This window comes from Delphinapterus leucas, chromosome 3, assembly GCF_059928025.1.
Source record: "Delphinapterus leucas isolate spDelLeu-1000000601 "Yukka" chromosome 3, BTC_Dleu_Yukka2, whole genome shotgun sequence".
Taxonomy (NCBI): domain Eukaryota; kingdom Metazoa; phylum Chordata; class Mammalia; order Artiodactyla; family Monodontidae; genus Delphinapterus; species Delphinapterus leucas.
In genome coordinates, this window is record NC_143131.1 from 49,103,061 (window position 1) to 49,119,917 (window position 16,857).

Consider the following 16,857-nt stretch of genomic DNA (forward strand, 5'->3'; position numbering starts at 1 on the left):
GCCCTTCCTTCTTTTTCAGCCCCATGGCTGGCATTCTCATCCAGGCAACATCACCCCCGCCAGTTACCTTGAAAACCTCACCAGTTTCACTGCCTTAAAAATCTATTCTATTACTACTATTCAATTAACTCTATTCTATTCCCTTTTTTTTGGCCACACGGCGTGGCATGTGGGATCCCTGACCAGAGATCGAACCCATGCCCCCCCGCAGTGGAAGCACAGAGTCTTAACCACTGGACCACCAGGGAAGTCCAATTAACTCTATTCTAGAACACAGACTTCATTCCTACTCAAAACACGGACCTTGGCTGCCTTTTCCTTTTACATAAATGTCAACTCCATAGCCAGATATTTAAGAAACACCACCAAATTTAGCCCTATGACTTCCTGACCTAAAACTTCTCCAGCCAGGTTAGCCTCCTCCCTCTTCTCCCAGTGAAGCTGACTTAGGTATATCTGACTGAGAGCTGTGGTCCTGTCACCTGAAATATGCTCCCCCTTCCCATCCCATCTGATCATCCAGACCCTATCCCATTCTCAGGACCCAGATGGACATCCTCCACCTCCCTCCTCCAGGAGATCTCACAAAACTCCAGTCCACACCGACTGGGTCACAAACACAATTCCTGCACTGACCAAGACAGACAACATTACCATGATACAGTCTGGTATGATGTAGTGAAGTGGTGGGAAGGGCGGCAACTGGGGGGAATTTGCTCCAATTAAATTTGCTCCCATTTGTTCACAATTTTTTAAGACGCTGTGTTATAAGCTAATAACATTAGGTGCCTGTGGGGAAGGGAACTGGGTGGAGAGTTTGTTTTTTCTCTACTCTAGTCAGTTCCGTATTTATTTATTCCAGGTCTATTATCACACTGTTTAGCCCTACGGCATTTTAGTTTTTGATAAAGCAAAAGGTCTTGTTGCCCAAGATTTTTTTGGCTACTTTTGTGCCTTCTCTCTTCCAGATGAATTTTTACTACTGTCGACTGAAAAAGATGGACGACCTAAAACTTCAGAATCATGTACTATTTGGCGAACTTTCTCAGGAGTTCAAGCCTGGAAGGCAGCCTCTCAGATAGCTCTGAGAAGCTGCTCTGAAGAGGTAAGGGGAGAGCCAAGATATGTAGGAGTTTTGTAACAAAGTCCAGATAGTGGGAACATCAAAAGATTAATTAAAGAAAACCACATATCTCAAGTTAATTAACTTGGCGCTTTTCTATGTATGGGAAGATGCAAGAGTCTGGGCTCACTGAAATCATCCCTTTGACATGCACCTTAGCTATCTGGGGCCAGTATCCTGTGCTCTCCCATCCTGAGTCCCCTCAGGGCTCAACAAGGTGGCTGCAGTGGCTGATCGCTTGATGGCTGCAACATCCTTTGTTTACTGATAATGGCACGCAGCACTCTTAGTCCACAGTATCCAGAAGCAAGTGGGGTACTGGTATGGAGCAGAGGTGCCTAAAAGAAGTCATCCTATCATTGTAAACTTCCAAACAATACAGTTTATTGATTACTCTTTTACTGGAATGATTTTAAAAATTGAAAATAAAAGCAATATGTACTCAATGTGTAAAATTAAGAAGAGAGAAAATAATTTATGCTGTCTTTAAGCCCTCTATCCAGAAATAACTACTGTTAACATTGTGACTTTTCTATATTTTTTTGCTAAAGCCTTTACATGGGAAAAAGTAAGAGTAAACTATTTTCTATCCTGCTCTTCCCCCGCTACCCCCCACTCTATTTCTATTGTGCATTTGAAAGTTATTCAGCTTCTTCTCATCCAGGACAAACTAGCATTTAAGGTATTAAAAAGAACAACACAACTTGAGAATAAATAATAAAAATAAGAAAGCTTCAATGCAAGTTCAAGGCCTGAACCCCACCTGGGGGAGCAAGGTAGAAGGGAAATTTTTATTGTACATACTCTTTTGTACTTTGTAAATTTTGAAACACATGAATGTATTACCTTCACAAAATACACAAAATTGAAAAACAAAAATGAGAAAAAATTTTCAATGATTAAAAACACAATGCCAGTTAAACAAAACAGCTGTGTCAACCCAAGGACTGCCAGTGTAGTACCTCTAAGCTTTTGTTACAGGTTCATTTTGGTTAATTAATTCAATACTGCCTTGGTTCTGCTACATTTCTTTTTTATATATGCATACTCTCTCTCAAAAGAGACTGCAAAATTAGGGAGGAAAAGAATGTTACATTTCTTTCGTATCTTCTTCATCGCCTAGGACTTGGAAAACACCTATGATATGTACTCAATATTTGGAACCATAAAAGTTTAGAATGGAAAAAGACCTTAAAGATCTAGTCCAGCGCTGTCATCTTATAGAAGACAAAAACTGATGCACAGGAAATGTACAAAATTTATCCAACTATCACAGGATAAAAACTCAGGACTTTAAATGAATAAAAACAAAAGAAAAACAAAACTCACGATCACAATGTTAAGCTTTACTATAAAAAACAAAAGATGTCCACTAGAGGGAGCCAATAGTCCATTAACGTGAAGAAGTTCCTATTGGCCCCTTCAAAAGACCTATAGGGTAATAATAAAGACTCTTTCCCAGAGCCACAGAAAATGACTGAAGGGCCATATACCTCAATCAATGTAAATTAGGATTTCTTTCACTAGAGGTAAAAATAGAGACTTTTCAAATCTCCAGCATTAAAAAAATGTTATTAGCATATAGTAAAATTTATTCTTTTTTTCTTGTGTGTGTGTGTACTGCTCTATCAATTTTAACACACATATACACTTTGTAAAACCACCATCACAATCAGCAAACAGAACAATTCAATTATTCACAAAAAACCTCCCTCCTGCTCTGACTTAGTCACACCTCCCACTGCACTGGATATGCACAGAAGCGTTCCATATAGATGTTCAGTGTTTATCCATTCACCCATAGGAACATTTGAATTAACAGAGATGCTATAAATATTTAGGTACGGAAGGGTAAGCTGGGATGAAGTGAGATGGTAGCATTGACATATATACACTAACAAATGTAAAATCGATAGCTAGTGGGAAGCAGCCGCATAGCACAGGGAGGTCAGCTCAGTGCTTTGTGACCACCTAGAGGGGTGGGATAGGGAGAGTGGGAGGGAGATGCAAGAGGGAGGAGATATGGGGATATATGTATACATATAGCTGATGCACTTTGTTATACAGCAGAAACTAACACAACATTGTAAAGCAATTATACTCCAATAAAGATGTTAAAAATATATATATTCACATACAAGTTTTTGTGTGAACATAAGTTTTCATTTCTCCAGGGTAAAGGCCCAGGAGCAGGAATATGAAGTCATATATAAGTACATGTTTCACTTTAAAAGAGACTGCCAAACTGTTTTCCAAAGTGACTACCAATCTAGGCTTCCCACCATCAATGGAGGAGATTTCCAATTGCTCTGCATCCTCTTTTGATTTTGGCGTTATGAGTATTCTTATTTTAGCCATTCTACTAGATATGTAGTGGTATCTCACCATGGTTTTAATTTGCATTTCCCTAGTGCTAATGATGTTAAACATCTTTTCAAGTGCTTATTTGCTGTCTGTATATCTTTGATGAAGCATCTTTATATCTTTGATGAAGTGTCTTTTCAAATCTATTATTTGTTGTTTGTTTTCTTACAGTTGAGTTTTGTGAATTCTTTATATATTCTTGATACCAGTTCACTGTCATATATGCGATTTACAAGTATTTTCTCCCCAACATTCGCTTGTCCTCTCATCCTCTTAACAGTGCCTTTCACATAGCAAAAGTTTTTAATTTTGATGAAGTCCAATTTATCATGTTTTTTCTTTTATAAATCATGCTTTTGGTGTCATGTCTAAAATCTCCTTGCCTAACCCCAGGGCATAAAGATTTTCTGTTTTTCTAAAATTTTTTTAGTTTTACATTGAATTCTATGAATGAATTTCTGTATTAAAAAAATTAGGTTTAGGTTGAGGTTCATTTTTTTGCATGTAGATGAATAGATGTCCAACTGTCCCAACATTGTGAGCATTGGTGGTATAGTGGTAAGCATAGCTGCCTTCTAATTGTTCCAACATCATTTGCCGAAAAGACTAATCTTTTTCCTTTAAGTTACCTTTACATCTTCGTCAAAAATCAACTGGCCATGTTTGTGTGTGTTTCTGGACTCTGTTCTGTTCCACGGACCCAAGTGTCCATCCAACCCTTCACCAACACCAGTCTTCATTACTGTGATTTTATAGAGTAAGTCTTAAAACTGGGTAGCATGACTCCTGCTTTTTAAATAAAGAACAGTGAAAGTCACGTTCAAGAAAGCTGACAAAATCTACATAACAAATTTTAGGTTCAAATTAAACATTTTGGAAATAAGCCAGAAAAAAAGCAAATATGAGGGAAAAGACAGAAAGAAAAGGAGAGAGAAATGAAGTAGAAGAAAAAGAAAAGGGGAAAGAAGTGGGAACATGCCAGTCATACACATAAAGTGGTATAAACAGAGAAAGAAATAGAGAAGGAAAGAAAAAAAGGAACAGGAAGAAGGAAAATAAAAAGAAAATGGTTCCCTGCACATTAGATCACAAGCACTACACCCGAGCCAGTGAATTTCTATCCGTAAGCCATGAACACCTTGGTTACAACTGCATACCAGAGCTAGCATCAGTAGTAAGAACAGGGCAAGGGCCCAGTGGAGGCTCCAGACCAAGGACCCATCCTGCTAAAGATCTAAAACCGGCCAAACACTTTCCTCATTTAAGAGTCCAAAACAAGCAATGATCATAATACACACCTCTATTTCTATATAACCCACTTCATTAGGTTTAAATAATCCTATGTAACTGTCTGTTCCCATACATAAATGGGCCGATTCAATGATCACCATGGAATTTACTGATGTTTTGTTTAGAGGTTTCAAAGAGACAACTGTCTAGTTCTCTGAGGATGAACTATCCACCCTGTCTACCGTACGGGGTTGTCACGAAGATCAAATGAGATCATAAAGAATTGCTTCATAAACTGAAATTTCTTATAAAAATACAAGGTAGTATCACTGGTTCTCTTCATCCAAAGTCTGGGGCCACGAAGCTTTGTTAGACACAGATGACAGCATATGGCTCGACTATGAGGACCCGTTAGTGAAATCGAAAATTGTCTCCACTGGCAGCCAGTCCAGCTCTCTTTCTAGTCACCCATGTTACTAACAGCAAAGAGTGGTTCAGTAAATAGCTCTGGGCCCTTCTCTGCAAAATCTCCTCTGTTAGGGACATTCAGATATTAGGATCTCACTTTCCTTTCTTACACACAAAAATTCACTATTTCCTCCTACTTTCTATACTTAACTCTTGGATTCTTGAAAAATAAAATCATAGTTAACAAATGTAAATGCAGTCACACAGCAAATATGACATGTTTTTAAACTAAAAATAAGATTTGACACATTCCAAAATAAAAGCTTCACTCATCATTTCTGTTATAAAATTCTCCTGTGGTGTGTGTGTAATTTCTGTCTTTAAAAAATACTCTAAGAGTCTTTATATTTCATGTTGCTTTCTCTAACTATGCCTTTCTGTAATTCACAGACCCAGGAAACCACCTATCCCCTGCTATATTTATGTAAATGTTTAAGCTGATTATGTTTACCTTACCTCCTTTATTTGAGAAGACAGCTGATCATTTAATATGTATTACATAGTACTTCATACATTACTGGAATTCTGTGAATATATGAACGTGTGTTGACTACACTAAATATTTCTGGTTTATGATTCTGTTTACTCATTTGGTCATTAGTTTATTTAATAAACTAGTCAGCCTCATGCCATGGCAATGGAGGCAGTCTGACACGCCACAAGAACACAGGCTTCAGAGATAGAGACCTCAGTTTAAATCCTGACTCTTACTACTACCTGAGTAACTTTGGACAAGTTAGTAACTTTGGCCTCATTAATTTCCTAATCTTTAAGATCAAGATAACACCACCAACATCTACAGGTGCTGAGTTCAATGACGACTATGCAATGAGTCTGGCACATCACAGGTGTTGTTGGTATCAGTTCCTTTCTTAGACCTTAGAACTAAGGTCTAAGAAAGTTCTAAGTAAGAACTTAGTAAGATGCTGTACATCTGAAACTAATATAATATTGTAAATTAACTTATACTTCAATTAAAAAAACACAGGCAATTAAAAAAAAAAAAAAAAAAGAATCCCCAGTGAAGTATGGCATTTGGAACCAAGGATAGAGTTTCCACTGCCTGATACTAATAAGCACTATGGTCTCAGAACAGGCTAAAATCACCCAAGATTCTAATTAAAAGTTGGATCAGCAAGCTAGAAATAACTGCCAAATGGAGAGACAATTAATTGCCCAGCTGACAATCTTGACATCTAGAAGAGGGAGATTGCTGATGAAATTCCGTGAAGAAGTTAGATCCTAAACATACAAAGTTGTCTGGCCTTAGCCTTGGTGCTGGTGACCACCCTCCTCACCTTGCTCTGCAGCCTTTCTCAGCCTCTAGTCCCCAAAGGAACCAAAGAAAGTATTCAGATAGGAAACAGTCACGTTTTCTCTGCTCAAACCCAGGTGCCCCAGTGGCCCCAAAATGCCTCACTGAATGTGCTGTAAGGGAATTCCTTATTCTTCTGTTGGAGTAAAAGGCAGCAAATATTAAGGGCCCATCATCTTCATTTCTTCACTTAATACCTCTCAGGTTCTTAGCACTTTGGTAGCCCTCTCTGTAGACAGATCAACAATTCCTCTTTTCTGGACTCGTGTGACTTCATTCCTCTTTAGTGTTCTCCCATTCCCTGAATCCTAGGCAGGTCTCCTCCACCTCCAGCAATGAACAGTCTAGCGTGCAGTGAGGACAGAAGTGTCAGCAGAGACATCCTTGCCCTCAGATTATTGGGTAGTAAGTGAGCAATCATAAAACAGCACTAAAACATGAGCAAAAATGTTTAGGGAAAAGTAGACATCGGGGAATTCTAGTACAACTCTTCATTATAGACCTGAGCTCCACTTAAAGATCAGACGCCTCTGCCACTAACCCCCTGCATACACACCTTCACACTGCTCAGAAAGGTGCAAGACAGAACTACTGTTTCACCCTTTCAGGTTCCCCAGGAGAGGTACTAAGCTACTATAGCCATCCTCCCAGTGTGCAAAAGGCACAAAAAGTCTTCCTTACTGAAAAGCCACTGCAACAAAAGACTACTTAAGGGGTGCTCTGAAGAAGAGAGCACCAAGAAAAACTGTAATCAATTTTACTGTAGCAGCAGATTCAGTTCTCCACCCAACAAATCATAAGTTGAAGCATCACGCCCACGGACAAGTAAGTTCTTTCACATGAGGAATTTTCAATAGACTGACCAGATCCAGTTGTCCTCCCCAAACTCCTCCCCTTCGGGGCTGACTTGTTGCCATTACCTGTACAAGTGACGGTTGTCTTCAAAGTCTTCCTGGCCCCATTTTCCCTTGATGTCTTCAATAACGTGATTCTTCAGGAATTTTTTTAGCAGCTGGACTGTCTGTTTGCGGGTCACTTCGGGGCCAAAGTTTTGGCTGCGCCTCAACAGCTCGTGTAGCCAATCCACAGCTTCGGCCGCTGTGAAGCAACGTTCATAACTTTTGAAACGACACCGATGTTTCCGTAACGGCATCTTGGTGCGAAAAAGCTCGACCGTTTCATTCCACTAGGGGCAAAAAGAGAGGAATGCATTTACTGATCGATTGAGTTTTTTACAAGGTTATTACATCCCAAATATTTAAGACAATGAATGCAGTTTTTCCATTTAAAAGACTGCCTTAAGGGGACTTCCCTGGTAGCGCAATGGTTAAGAATCCGCCTGCCAATGCAAGGGACACAGGTTCGAGCTCTGGTCGGGGAAGATCCCACATGCTGCGGAGCAACTAAGCCCATGCACCACAACTACTGGGCCTGCGCTCTAGAGCCCACGAGTCACAAGTACTGAAGCCCGCGTGCCTAGAGCCCATGTTCTGCAACGAGAAGCCACTGCAACAAGAAGCCCGCGCATCGCAACGAAGGGTAGCCCCCTCTCGCCGCAACTAGAGAAAGCCCATGTGCAGCAACGAAGACCCAACATAGCAAAAGATAAGTAAATTAATTAATTTAAAATTTAATTAATTTTTTATTTACAACCTTTACATGCTAAAGGGAAAGTAACTTTTACAAATGCATTTACTCATGCAATAAATATTTACTGGAGATGTTGCCATCAAGTTGCCCAATGATGTGAACTTAACAGATTTTTACATTAATGAGAAACATATGAACAAAAATAATGGTAAAACTGAGCTCAATATGCATAATTCGCTTCTTAGAGCCCTGTGTTTAATACGAGTTTACCTCATTCAGCAAGTATTTACTGTTTGTTACACGAAAGGCACTGTATGGGGAGAGGAAAAGGGAGATGCATAACATGTGCCTGGTGTCAAAGCATGTTTAAAAATTCTGCATTATATTTTCCTATTTAAAAAAAATCTAACTGGTCCGGAAAGATTCCACATGCAGCAGAGCAACTAAGCCCGTGTGCCACAACTCCTGAGCCTGCGCTCTAGAGCCCACGAGCCACAATTACTGAGCCCGCATGCTGCAACTACTGAAGCCCGCGTGCCTAGAACCCATGTTCCACAACGAGAAGCCACCTCAATGAGAAGCCCGCGCAGCACAACGGAAGAGTAGCCCCCGCTCTCTGCAACCAGAGAAAGCCCGCGCGCAGCAACCAAGACCCAACACAGCAAAAGATAAGTAAATTATTTTTTAAAAAAAAATCTAGACATCCAAGCCATCATCAGCCATCCCTAAATTAAATGAAATGTTCACATATGGTGTTCTTCCTGCATAATTACTCCAACATTTTCTTGGGACCCTCGTCTTCCCACCATTCCTCCTAAAAGTCCCGAAATCTCAGAGTCTTACTCTCATAACCATTCTCTCTCCTCTCATGCTCCTCTTTCAAGTCTTTCAAGTCAACCTATAACCAGAATTTCAGACTCTGAACCTTATTTTTCACCTACCTTCCTACTGAAATCAGCTCTTCGGATTTCACCTTTTTCTTTCAGTGATAGTTCTGACCTCAGCATATTCTTTTTATTTTGCCCAACACTGGTTCCTTGTCTTCTCTTCCAACCAGGCCTCTTCTTCCAGGTTTCTCTTCATATGCTCTACTGCCCAATCACCTCTGCACCTGTTGTCCCATTTCTCTTCTCCCTTTGATGGCTAACTTTCTCAGCCACAGTAATCATTCCTGAGTATACAACACCAGGTGCTTCAAGGGCCCAGGTAGGGTCTGTGCAAGCAGGCATCCTGGATGTGCAGCACCAGGCACAACAAACACACAGTTGGTACTCAACAAGCAAATGCCTAAGTGGTCTTTCACTTTCCTTATTTTTTTTTTAACTACCCCCTAACTTCAGGCAACTTAATTCTACTTTGACTCCCAGTCATGTCTTTCTCCTGGCCAAACTCAAACATCTTTTTGTCCTATGCATATCAATCTTTCTACTTCATTTGACACTACTATAAGCCATGCTCCAAATTAAGTTGGTCCAAATTTAAACTTTTTCTTTTTAACTTTCTTAAAACCACACACAGAGCTTCCCTGGTGGTGCAGTGGTTGAGAGTCCGCCTGCCGATGCAGGGGACACGGGTTCGTGCCCCGGTCCGGGAAGATCCCACATGCCGCGGAGCGGCTGTGCCCGTGAGCCATGGCCGCTGAGCCTGCGCGTCCGGAGCCTGTGCTCTGCAACGGGAGAGGCCACAACAGCGAGAGGCCCGCGTACCGCAAAAAAACAAACAAAAAAAAACACACACAAAAACAATACAAGCTGTAGAGTAAGATAACCTATAACCAGAATTTCTAAAACAAAACAAAAAATTCAAATCAAGAAAGGAGAGACACTCCATAGAAAAATGGCAAAACACTTAAACAGGCACTTCACATAAAAGAACCCCCAAATTTACCATAACATATGCAGATATTCAATCTCATTAATTAGCAGTGAAATGCAAAAGAAGTCTATAATGCAATACCACTACATGCCTACAGAATGGCTAAAATGAAAAAGACAGGCAATATACTAAGTGTTACCAAGGGAACGTGGAACAACTGGAAATATATGCACACTGTATAACCCAGCAATTCCATTCTTAAGTATATATGCCACAGAAATATGTTCACCAAAAGCCACCCTGCTCATAATAGCACTATCTTAATAGACAAAAACAACCCAAATATCCACCAACATAAGAACAGATAAATTGATTCATGCAATGGAATGCTGCACAGCAATGAGAATGAACTATTGCTACATGCAATAACATAGATGAATAACATAGATAAAATATAATTGATATAAGAAGGCCAGATGTGAAAAGTACTATATGATTGTATTTACATAAAGTTTAAAAGCAGACAAAAGCTAATCCATGGTATTAGAAATAAAGTAGTGGTTAATTTGTATGGAGGTAGAGACTGGGAGGGGCAGAGGGACATCTGGGCTGCTGGTAATGTCATATTTCTTGATGTGGGCATTGGTTAAATGGGGCGCTCACATTGTAAAAATGCACTGAGTTGTACGCCTATAATTTGTGTGCTTTTCTGTACATGTTATGCAGAATAAAGGGCTAAAAACAAAACACACATACACATACACACACACACACACACACACACGCTCATACATTAAAATCCTCCTTGAAAGCAATCCACAATTTTAAATTACCAGCCTGAAAGTTGATAAATATGAACTAGCTGATTGTGCTGGTAAACTGAATGTGGAAGAGATTAAGGAGGGTAGCCGAAGAAGAAACGAAGTGAGTGGATGAAAGAGGGACTTGAATGTAAACAGAGGAGAAGCAGGGCAAACTGGCTAGAATGAAATAATGAACAGCAGAAAGAGAGCCCAGGAAGGGTCCATGAACGCTGATTTAAGTTCACTCTCTACCCACCTCCCTCACCAAGTTACTGTGACATCTCTCGTGAGATCATGCTTACGAAAGCCCTCTGTAAAAGATAAGGCATTCCTCAAGCACAAGGAGAATATATAAAATTCCCAGGATAATCTCTTGAAACAAATTACAGGTTCAATCTATTCTGGAGCTAGAAGGAAACTCTGGGGCAAAATTAAGATCCAAAGAGGACAGGCAAGTTGGCACATGTCACTCAGGTATTTAGTCTCATAATAAGATCTGGAAACCTGCTCTATGCTCTCCTTCTTGAGTGGTCATTTCATTATAACAAGAACCTACAAACTTCAACATAGCTTTAAACAATTTCCACATATTTTTAAACATTGGCTGTTTGGGTCTTTTTTTCAATTCTCTGCTGACACCAACCTTGCATTTCAGTCCTGATTAATATATGTTGGGAGATGGGGAGGAAAGAAGAGTTAATAAAAAAAAAAAGAGTTTTATTTATTTTAGGTTGATTGATAAATTTAATGCATAGTACTTTATGCATTACTTAATAAAAGAATGAAGATACGGCTCTCTGGGACCCATTATTTCAAAATATAAGTAAATATGCCTGTTATTTGACTCAAGCTGGTTAGCAGTTCCTCTACTGTCACTTTAATTACAGAATAATGCACACTGTAACAAATTAAATGCAGAAATATATACAAAAGACTCTGCCCTGTCTCTCTCCAATCCCACATATCTATTAATCATACATACACATATATAGAATCCTTCCCTTTGTATGTATGTATTGTTTATTATCACTGTCACTGTTTGCTTCCTTTTTGAAGAAATGAGATCAACCATATTGTACATATTATCCTACAACTTGCTTTTGCATTAAACATTCCAGGATATCTTTGTGTCAGTACCTATAGATATAGCCCATTTTATGAATGAATGAGTTCCATAATTTATCCAACCATTTTCCAACTAATGGGCATGCAGCTGTTTCCAGTTTGTTGTTTCACAAGTATATCCTTGTTTACATAACCTAATGTATCAATCCTTTTATTTATTTATTTTTGATAGAACAGATTTCTAAAGGGTATCAGCTTATTTAAACCAGTTGTAGCAATTCACACTCCCAGCAATGCTGTATGAGCCTGCTGCCTTACCTCTGGCCATTCCTAGATATTATCATTCTTTTGTCTGCCAATCTACACACAAGAAATGGTATCTTTATATTTTGTTTGTATTTTCCTGCCTTTATCTTCAGTCATTTTTATTTCTTCATTTGAGACTTACCATTTTTCTTCTGGGTTGTCTTTCTCTATCTTTTACTTAATTTTAAGAACTGTTTAAATCTAGAATTTGAATCTAAGTGCATAGAAGTCAGGAAAGTTACTCTATTTTGCTCAGTTCAGTATCCCCACAACTGAGGACAGTGCCTGACATACAGTACATGTGTTTAATAAATACGTATTGAATGAATATAAATAGGGAATATTAATCCTTTTTCAAATATATTAGAAATGTTTTCCCCTGACTTATCAATTTGTTTATTTGGTCTCTAGCTATATAAAGGCTTCACTGATGATTATATTGTTTTAAGAAAACAAATATATCTTCTTATCTTTATAGCTTCAGGGTTTACTCCCTCAATTAGGAAAGTTTCCCTATCCTGAGATATTAAAAATACTTATCAAATTTTTCTTTTAATACTTTACAGGGATTTTAATATTTGAATCTTCAACTGAAATTTTTTATGTTGTGGGGAGGAGATCTCCAACTCTATTTTCTCCCAAATGGAGAGTCAATTATGCTACCCTTCTCGCACTAAACTGAAATAGTAAGCTACCTTACATACTACCTTTCTTGATTCTGTTTCTTTCTTTTTTTTTTTAATAGCTAGCTATGAACGAACTTTGAAACTGTTAATGTTTTACTTTATTATTTTTTTTTTACTTTTTAACTTTTCATTTTGGTTTTTTTGTTTGTTTTTTAATTAATTTTATTTATTTATTTATTTTGGCTGCATTGGGTCTTCGTTGTTGCACACAGGCTTTCTCTAGTTGTGGCGAGCGGGGGCTACTCTTTGTTGCAGTGCGTGGGCTTCTCATTGTGGTGGCTTCTCTTGTTGCGGAGCACAGGCTCTAGGTGCGCAGGCTTCAGTAGTTGTGGTGCACGGGCTTAGCTGTGCATGTGGTATCTTCCTGGACCAGGGCTCGAACCCAGGCTCGCCTGCACTGGCAGGCAAATTCTTAACCACTGCACCACCAGGGAAGTCCTTGATTCTGTTTCTGAACTCTTTTTTTTTTTTAATCCCACTGAACTGTTTGTCTATTCCTGAACAATACTACACTGGTGTGATTACAGTCTATTAATACTAAATTTAAATTTCTGGTAAGTCAAAGTCACCTATAGTCATCTTTTTTAAAACCTTTTAATTCCTCCACTTTTACTCTTCGGTATGAGCTTTCTACTCAATGCATCCCCACACAGGGGGGAAAAAAATCTATTAGGATTCTGATTGGTTTTTTAGCTATTCTGGTGATAGCTAGTTTTCATTTTACACTAGAAATTTTCTAAGAAGACATCCTTATCAAAGCCTCATATCTCTTTTTTAGAAAAATTCATAAAAAGAATTTTGAATTTATTTATTTTGATTTTTAATACCATTTAACATTAGGATATTTACTCAATCCATGAGACACTTTAGATTTTCAAAACCTAGCAAGGACCGTGATCTCTGCTCCCACGTATTTCCAAAAATAATTCAGTCGTTATTTGGCTACTCTGCCAAGAAAGAAAAAGTTATCTTTAAAATAACTCACTATCCTCAGTAACATTTAGAAAGAAAATATCCTACGTCAACAAAGAACTAGATAGAGCTTGAGAATGTGATTGTTTCAACGACGTATTACGAGACAATCTTTATAGCAAAGGGGACAAAACAGATTTGTTTTGTGATTAAAAAAACATTTTTTGAAAAAAAAAAACAAAACATTTTTTGTTTATTTCAAACCCCTAGCTTAAGGCATAAAGAATCATACAACTGGGGCTTCCCTGGTGGCACAGTGGTTAAGAATCCACCTGCCAATGCAGGAGATACGGTGTTCGAGTCCTGGTCCAGGAAGATCCCACATACCGCGGAGCAACTAAGCCCGTGCTCCACAACTACTGAGCCTGCGCTCTAAAGCCCGCAAGCCACAACTGCCGAGCCCACGTGCCACAACTACTGAAGGCCGTGCGCCTAGAGCCAGTGCTCCGCAACAAGAGAATGAGAAGCCCACGCACCACAAGGAAGAGGAGAACCCACTCGCCGCAACTAGAGAAAGCCGGCATGCAGCAACAAAGACCCAACACAGCCAAAGATAAAAATAAAATAAATTTATATTAAAAAAATCATACAACTGTTTTTGCTTAACGTGACAAATACTGAGTGTTGAAATGTGCTTCCTATTCTTTTCTCTTGAATATTTATTCCATTTCTTTACTTCTTAATATCAAAAATATTATGATATAGCACCTGGCCAGGGACTTCAGAGGCAAACAAACGCTAGATCTAGATATACTTGCCACATACTGGCAGTGTGAACTTGGTCAAGTCAGTTCACCCCTTTACACCTCAATAAAATGAGGGAATTGGACTACATAATCTTTAGAGTCCATTCAAACTCTCAGATTCAATGATGGCTGTAAGTCTTTTAAAGTTTACTAGTTGCATCAGAAGATACAGACATCTCAGAACTAAGTTCAAAGAAAGGATCAGTAGATTTAAGCAGTTTCAGAAAAAGCAATTGTCTTTCTCATTATTTCTTTTCTTTTTTTTTTTTTAATTTATTTTTGGCTGTGTTGGGTCTTCATTGCTGCGCATGGGCTTTCTCTAGTTGTGGTGAGCGGGGGCTACTCTTCGTTGCGGTGCGAGGGCTTCTCATTGTCGTGGTTTCTCTTGTTGCAGAGCACGGGCTCTAGGCGCACAGGCTTCAGTAGTTGTGGCATGTGGGCTCAGTAGTTGTGGCTCGTGGGCTCTACAGCGTAGGCTCAGTAGTTGTGGCGCACAGGCTTAGTTGCTCCGTGGCATGTTGGACCTTCCAGGACCAGGGCTTGAACCCGTGTCCCCTGCATTGGCAGGTGGATTCTTAACCACTCTGCCACCAGGGAAGCCCTCTCATTATTTCTTTTTAACTAATGAACTATTTCATATGTGGATTAAAATGAAAGCTATTTCAGTGAAGATGAATAAGTTGCTAATTAGCTTCCATGTTCACCATGAATTGACTTACAGTGTCTGTCATTTTATTTTGGGCATAGAAATTTACCTAGTTCATAAAATGCTATTTTCAGATAAGACTTTGGTGTCTTAGAAAATGGAGCTGTACATGGTTTGAGAAAGTATAGTGAGCCATGAAAGGAGGAAGTAAACGCCTGCTCTTTGTGTACCAATAGGTTTTTCCCAAGCTTTTCCTGAAGATTAGCTTGAGGATGATGTTGGGAGAAGATGGAAATGCTAAGCTGGGAGCCAGGGAGGAAAGGCGAGCTGGGGCAGGTAAGTACAGAGGACTAATCACAAACTTTATGATTTAACTGATTAAAGCTGTAAAGCACAACTGAATTATGTTCAGGGAAACAGAGATTTTACAATGAGGGGAAAGTACCTGTAATGACTACAGAGATCACTGATAAATCAGTAATATTCACTTAAAAAAAATGGCTATTGTTTTCTGTGTTTTCAAAAATCTTAGTTTACGATCAAGATTCTCAAATAGAATAAAGTTGAGAACTGAACTGACTACCTCGGAAATTCTGGTGATATTTAGGTATTTTCATTAATTATTCACATATTTAATTTCCTACTTAACTTGATCAGTCTTGGCTAAATCTGACTCAAATATCACTTCTTGGGGACTGAAGACTTCTGAAGAACAGGGTACTTTTCTTTGTAAATTCCTTTGATAATATTTTAATGTGACTCAGAATCAAGAATGCCTTTCACAAAGGCACTCTGCATTTATAAAATGTGGTACTTCAAACAATTCTGTGAATGAGATTAAAAAACAGTTCCAATTATCATGTAATTGATTTTTTTAGTCTAAAGCTGGAAGAATGAGAACTGGTTACCCCAAGATCCAGAGTCTCTCTCTATTTCCCCTGCATTAGTGCTGTGAATAAATTGGCAGTAGGGGAGTGCTATTTTCTCTCCACAAAGAATAGTAAAGTTTTTGAAAGTCCCTGATAAGGCACAACCTGTATCTCATCCTTAAAGATGGACCTACCAACACACCATTGTAAAGCAATTATACTCCAATAAAGATGTTAAAAAAAAAAAAAAAAAAGATGGACCTACCAATAGCCTTGACCCCAGATGGTTCCAAGTGGTAGAGGCAACTGTGAAGTGGAAGCAGATATGAAAAGAGGTTTTATAAAATCCTATTTGTTCCCTGCTACCAGCATCCATACCTCTTAGAGGCAGGTCCAAAAGAAAAGCTAAATTTATATGTGTTGAATTTTTTTTCAATGAATGAATCATTATGGGTGTCTGTAGTACATTGTTTGCAAAGATGACTACGATAACTCCTTCCATCCTGTTCTCACCTTTTCCTGGATATCCCTTAGGGTGCATAGAACAATGAGCCTAATTCCCAAGTTGGCTGGGGCCAGAGAAGTGTTGACAGATCAAGGAGAGCAGTCCTTTCCTCCCAAATCACCTTTAAGCTTTCACAGAAAGTTGTCTAAAACTTACTCTAGACATTACCAAATTATCGCCACTTACTCCATTATGAAATCGCTATAATCACTTGCTCCAGGTCACAAAGAAATCAAGTACGCCTCAGAACTCTGATTACCAAAGCTCTTCTCCCAGGAAAACAGTCAGCACCCTGGACCAGGGTCTGCAAAGGCTCTTTCAAACCATAAGTCCGGGCCCACCCTCCTCATTTAG

At 39.0% G+C, this 16,857-nt stretch overlaps 1 protein-coding gene across 1 annotated transcript in view; it reads right to left on the reverse strand.

The window, feature by feature from the left end:
* Window positions 1-16,857, reverse strand: part of DEPDC1B (DEP domain containing 1B) — a 105,368-nt gene that overhangs the window by 87,940 nt on the left and 571 nt on the right. The window contains exon 2 of the mRNA XM_022551461.2: window positions 7,421-7,686. Coding sequence (XP_022407169.2) covers window positions 7,421-7,686 — 266 coding nt within the window. The remainder of the gene's footprint in view (window positions 1-7,420; window positions 7,687-16,857) is intronic.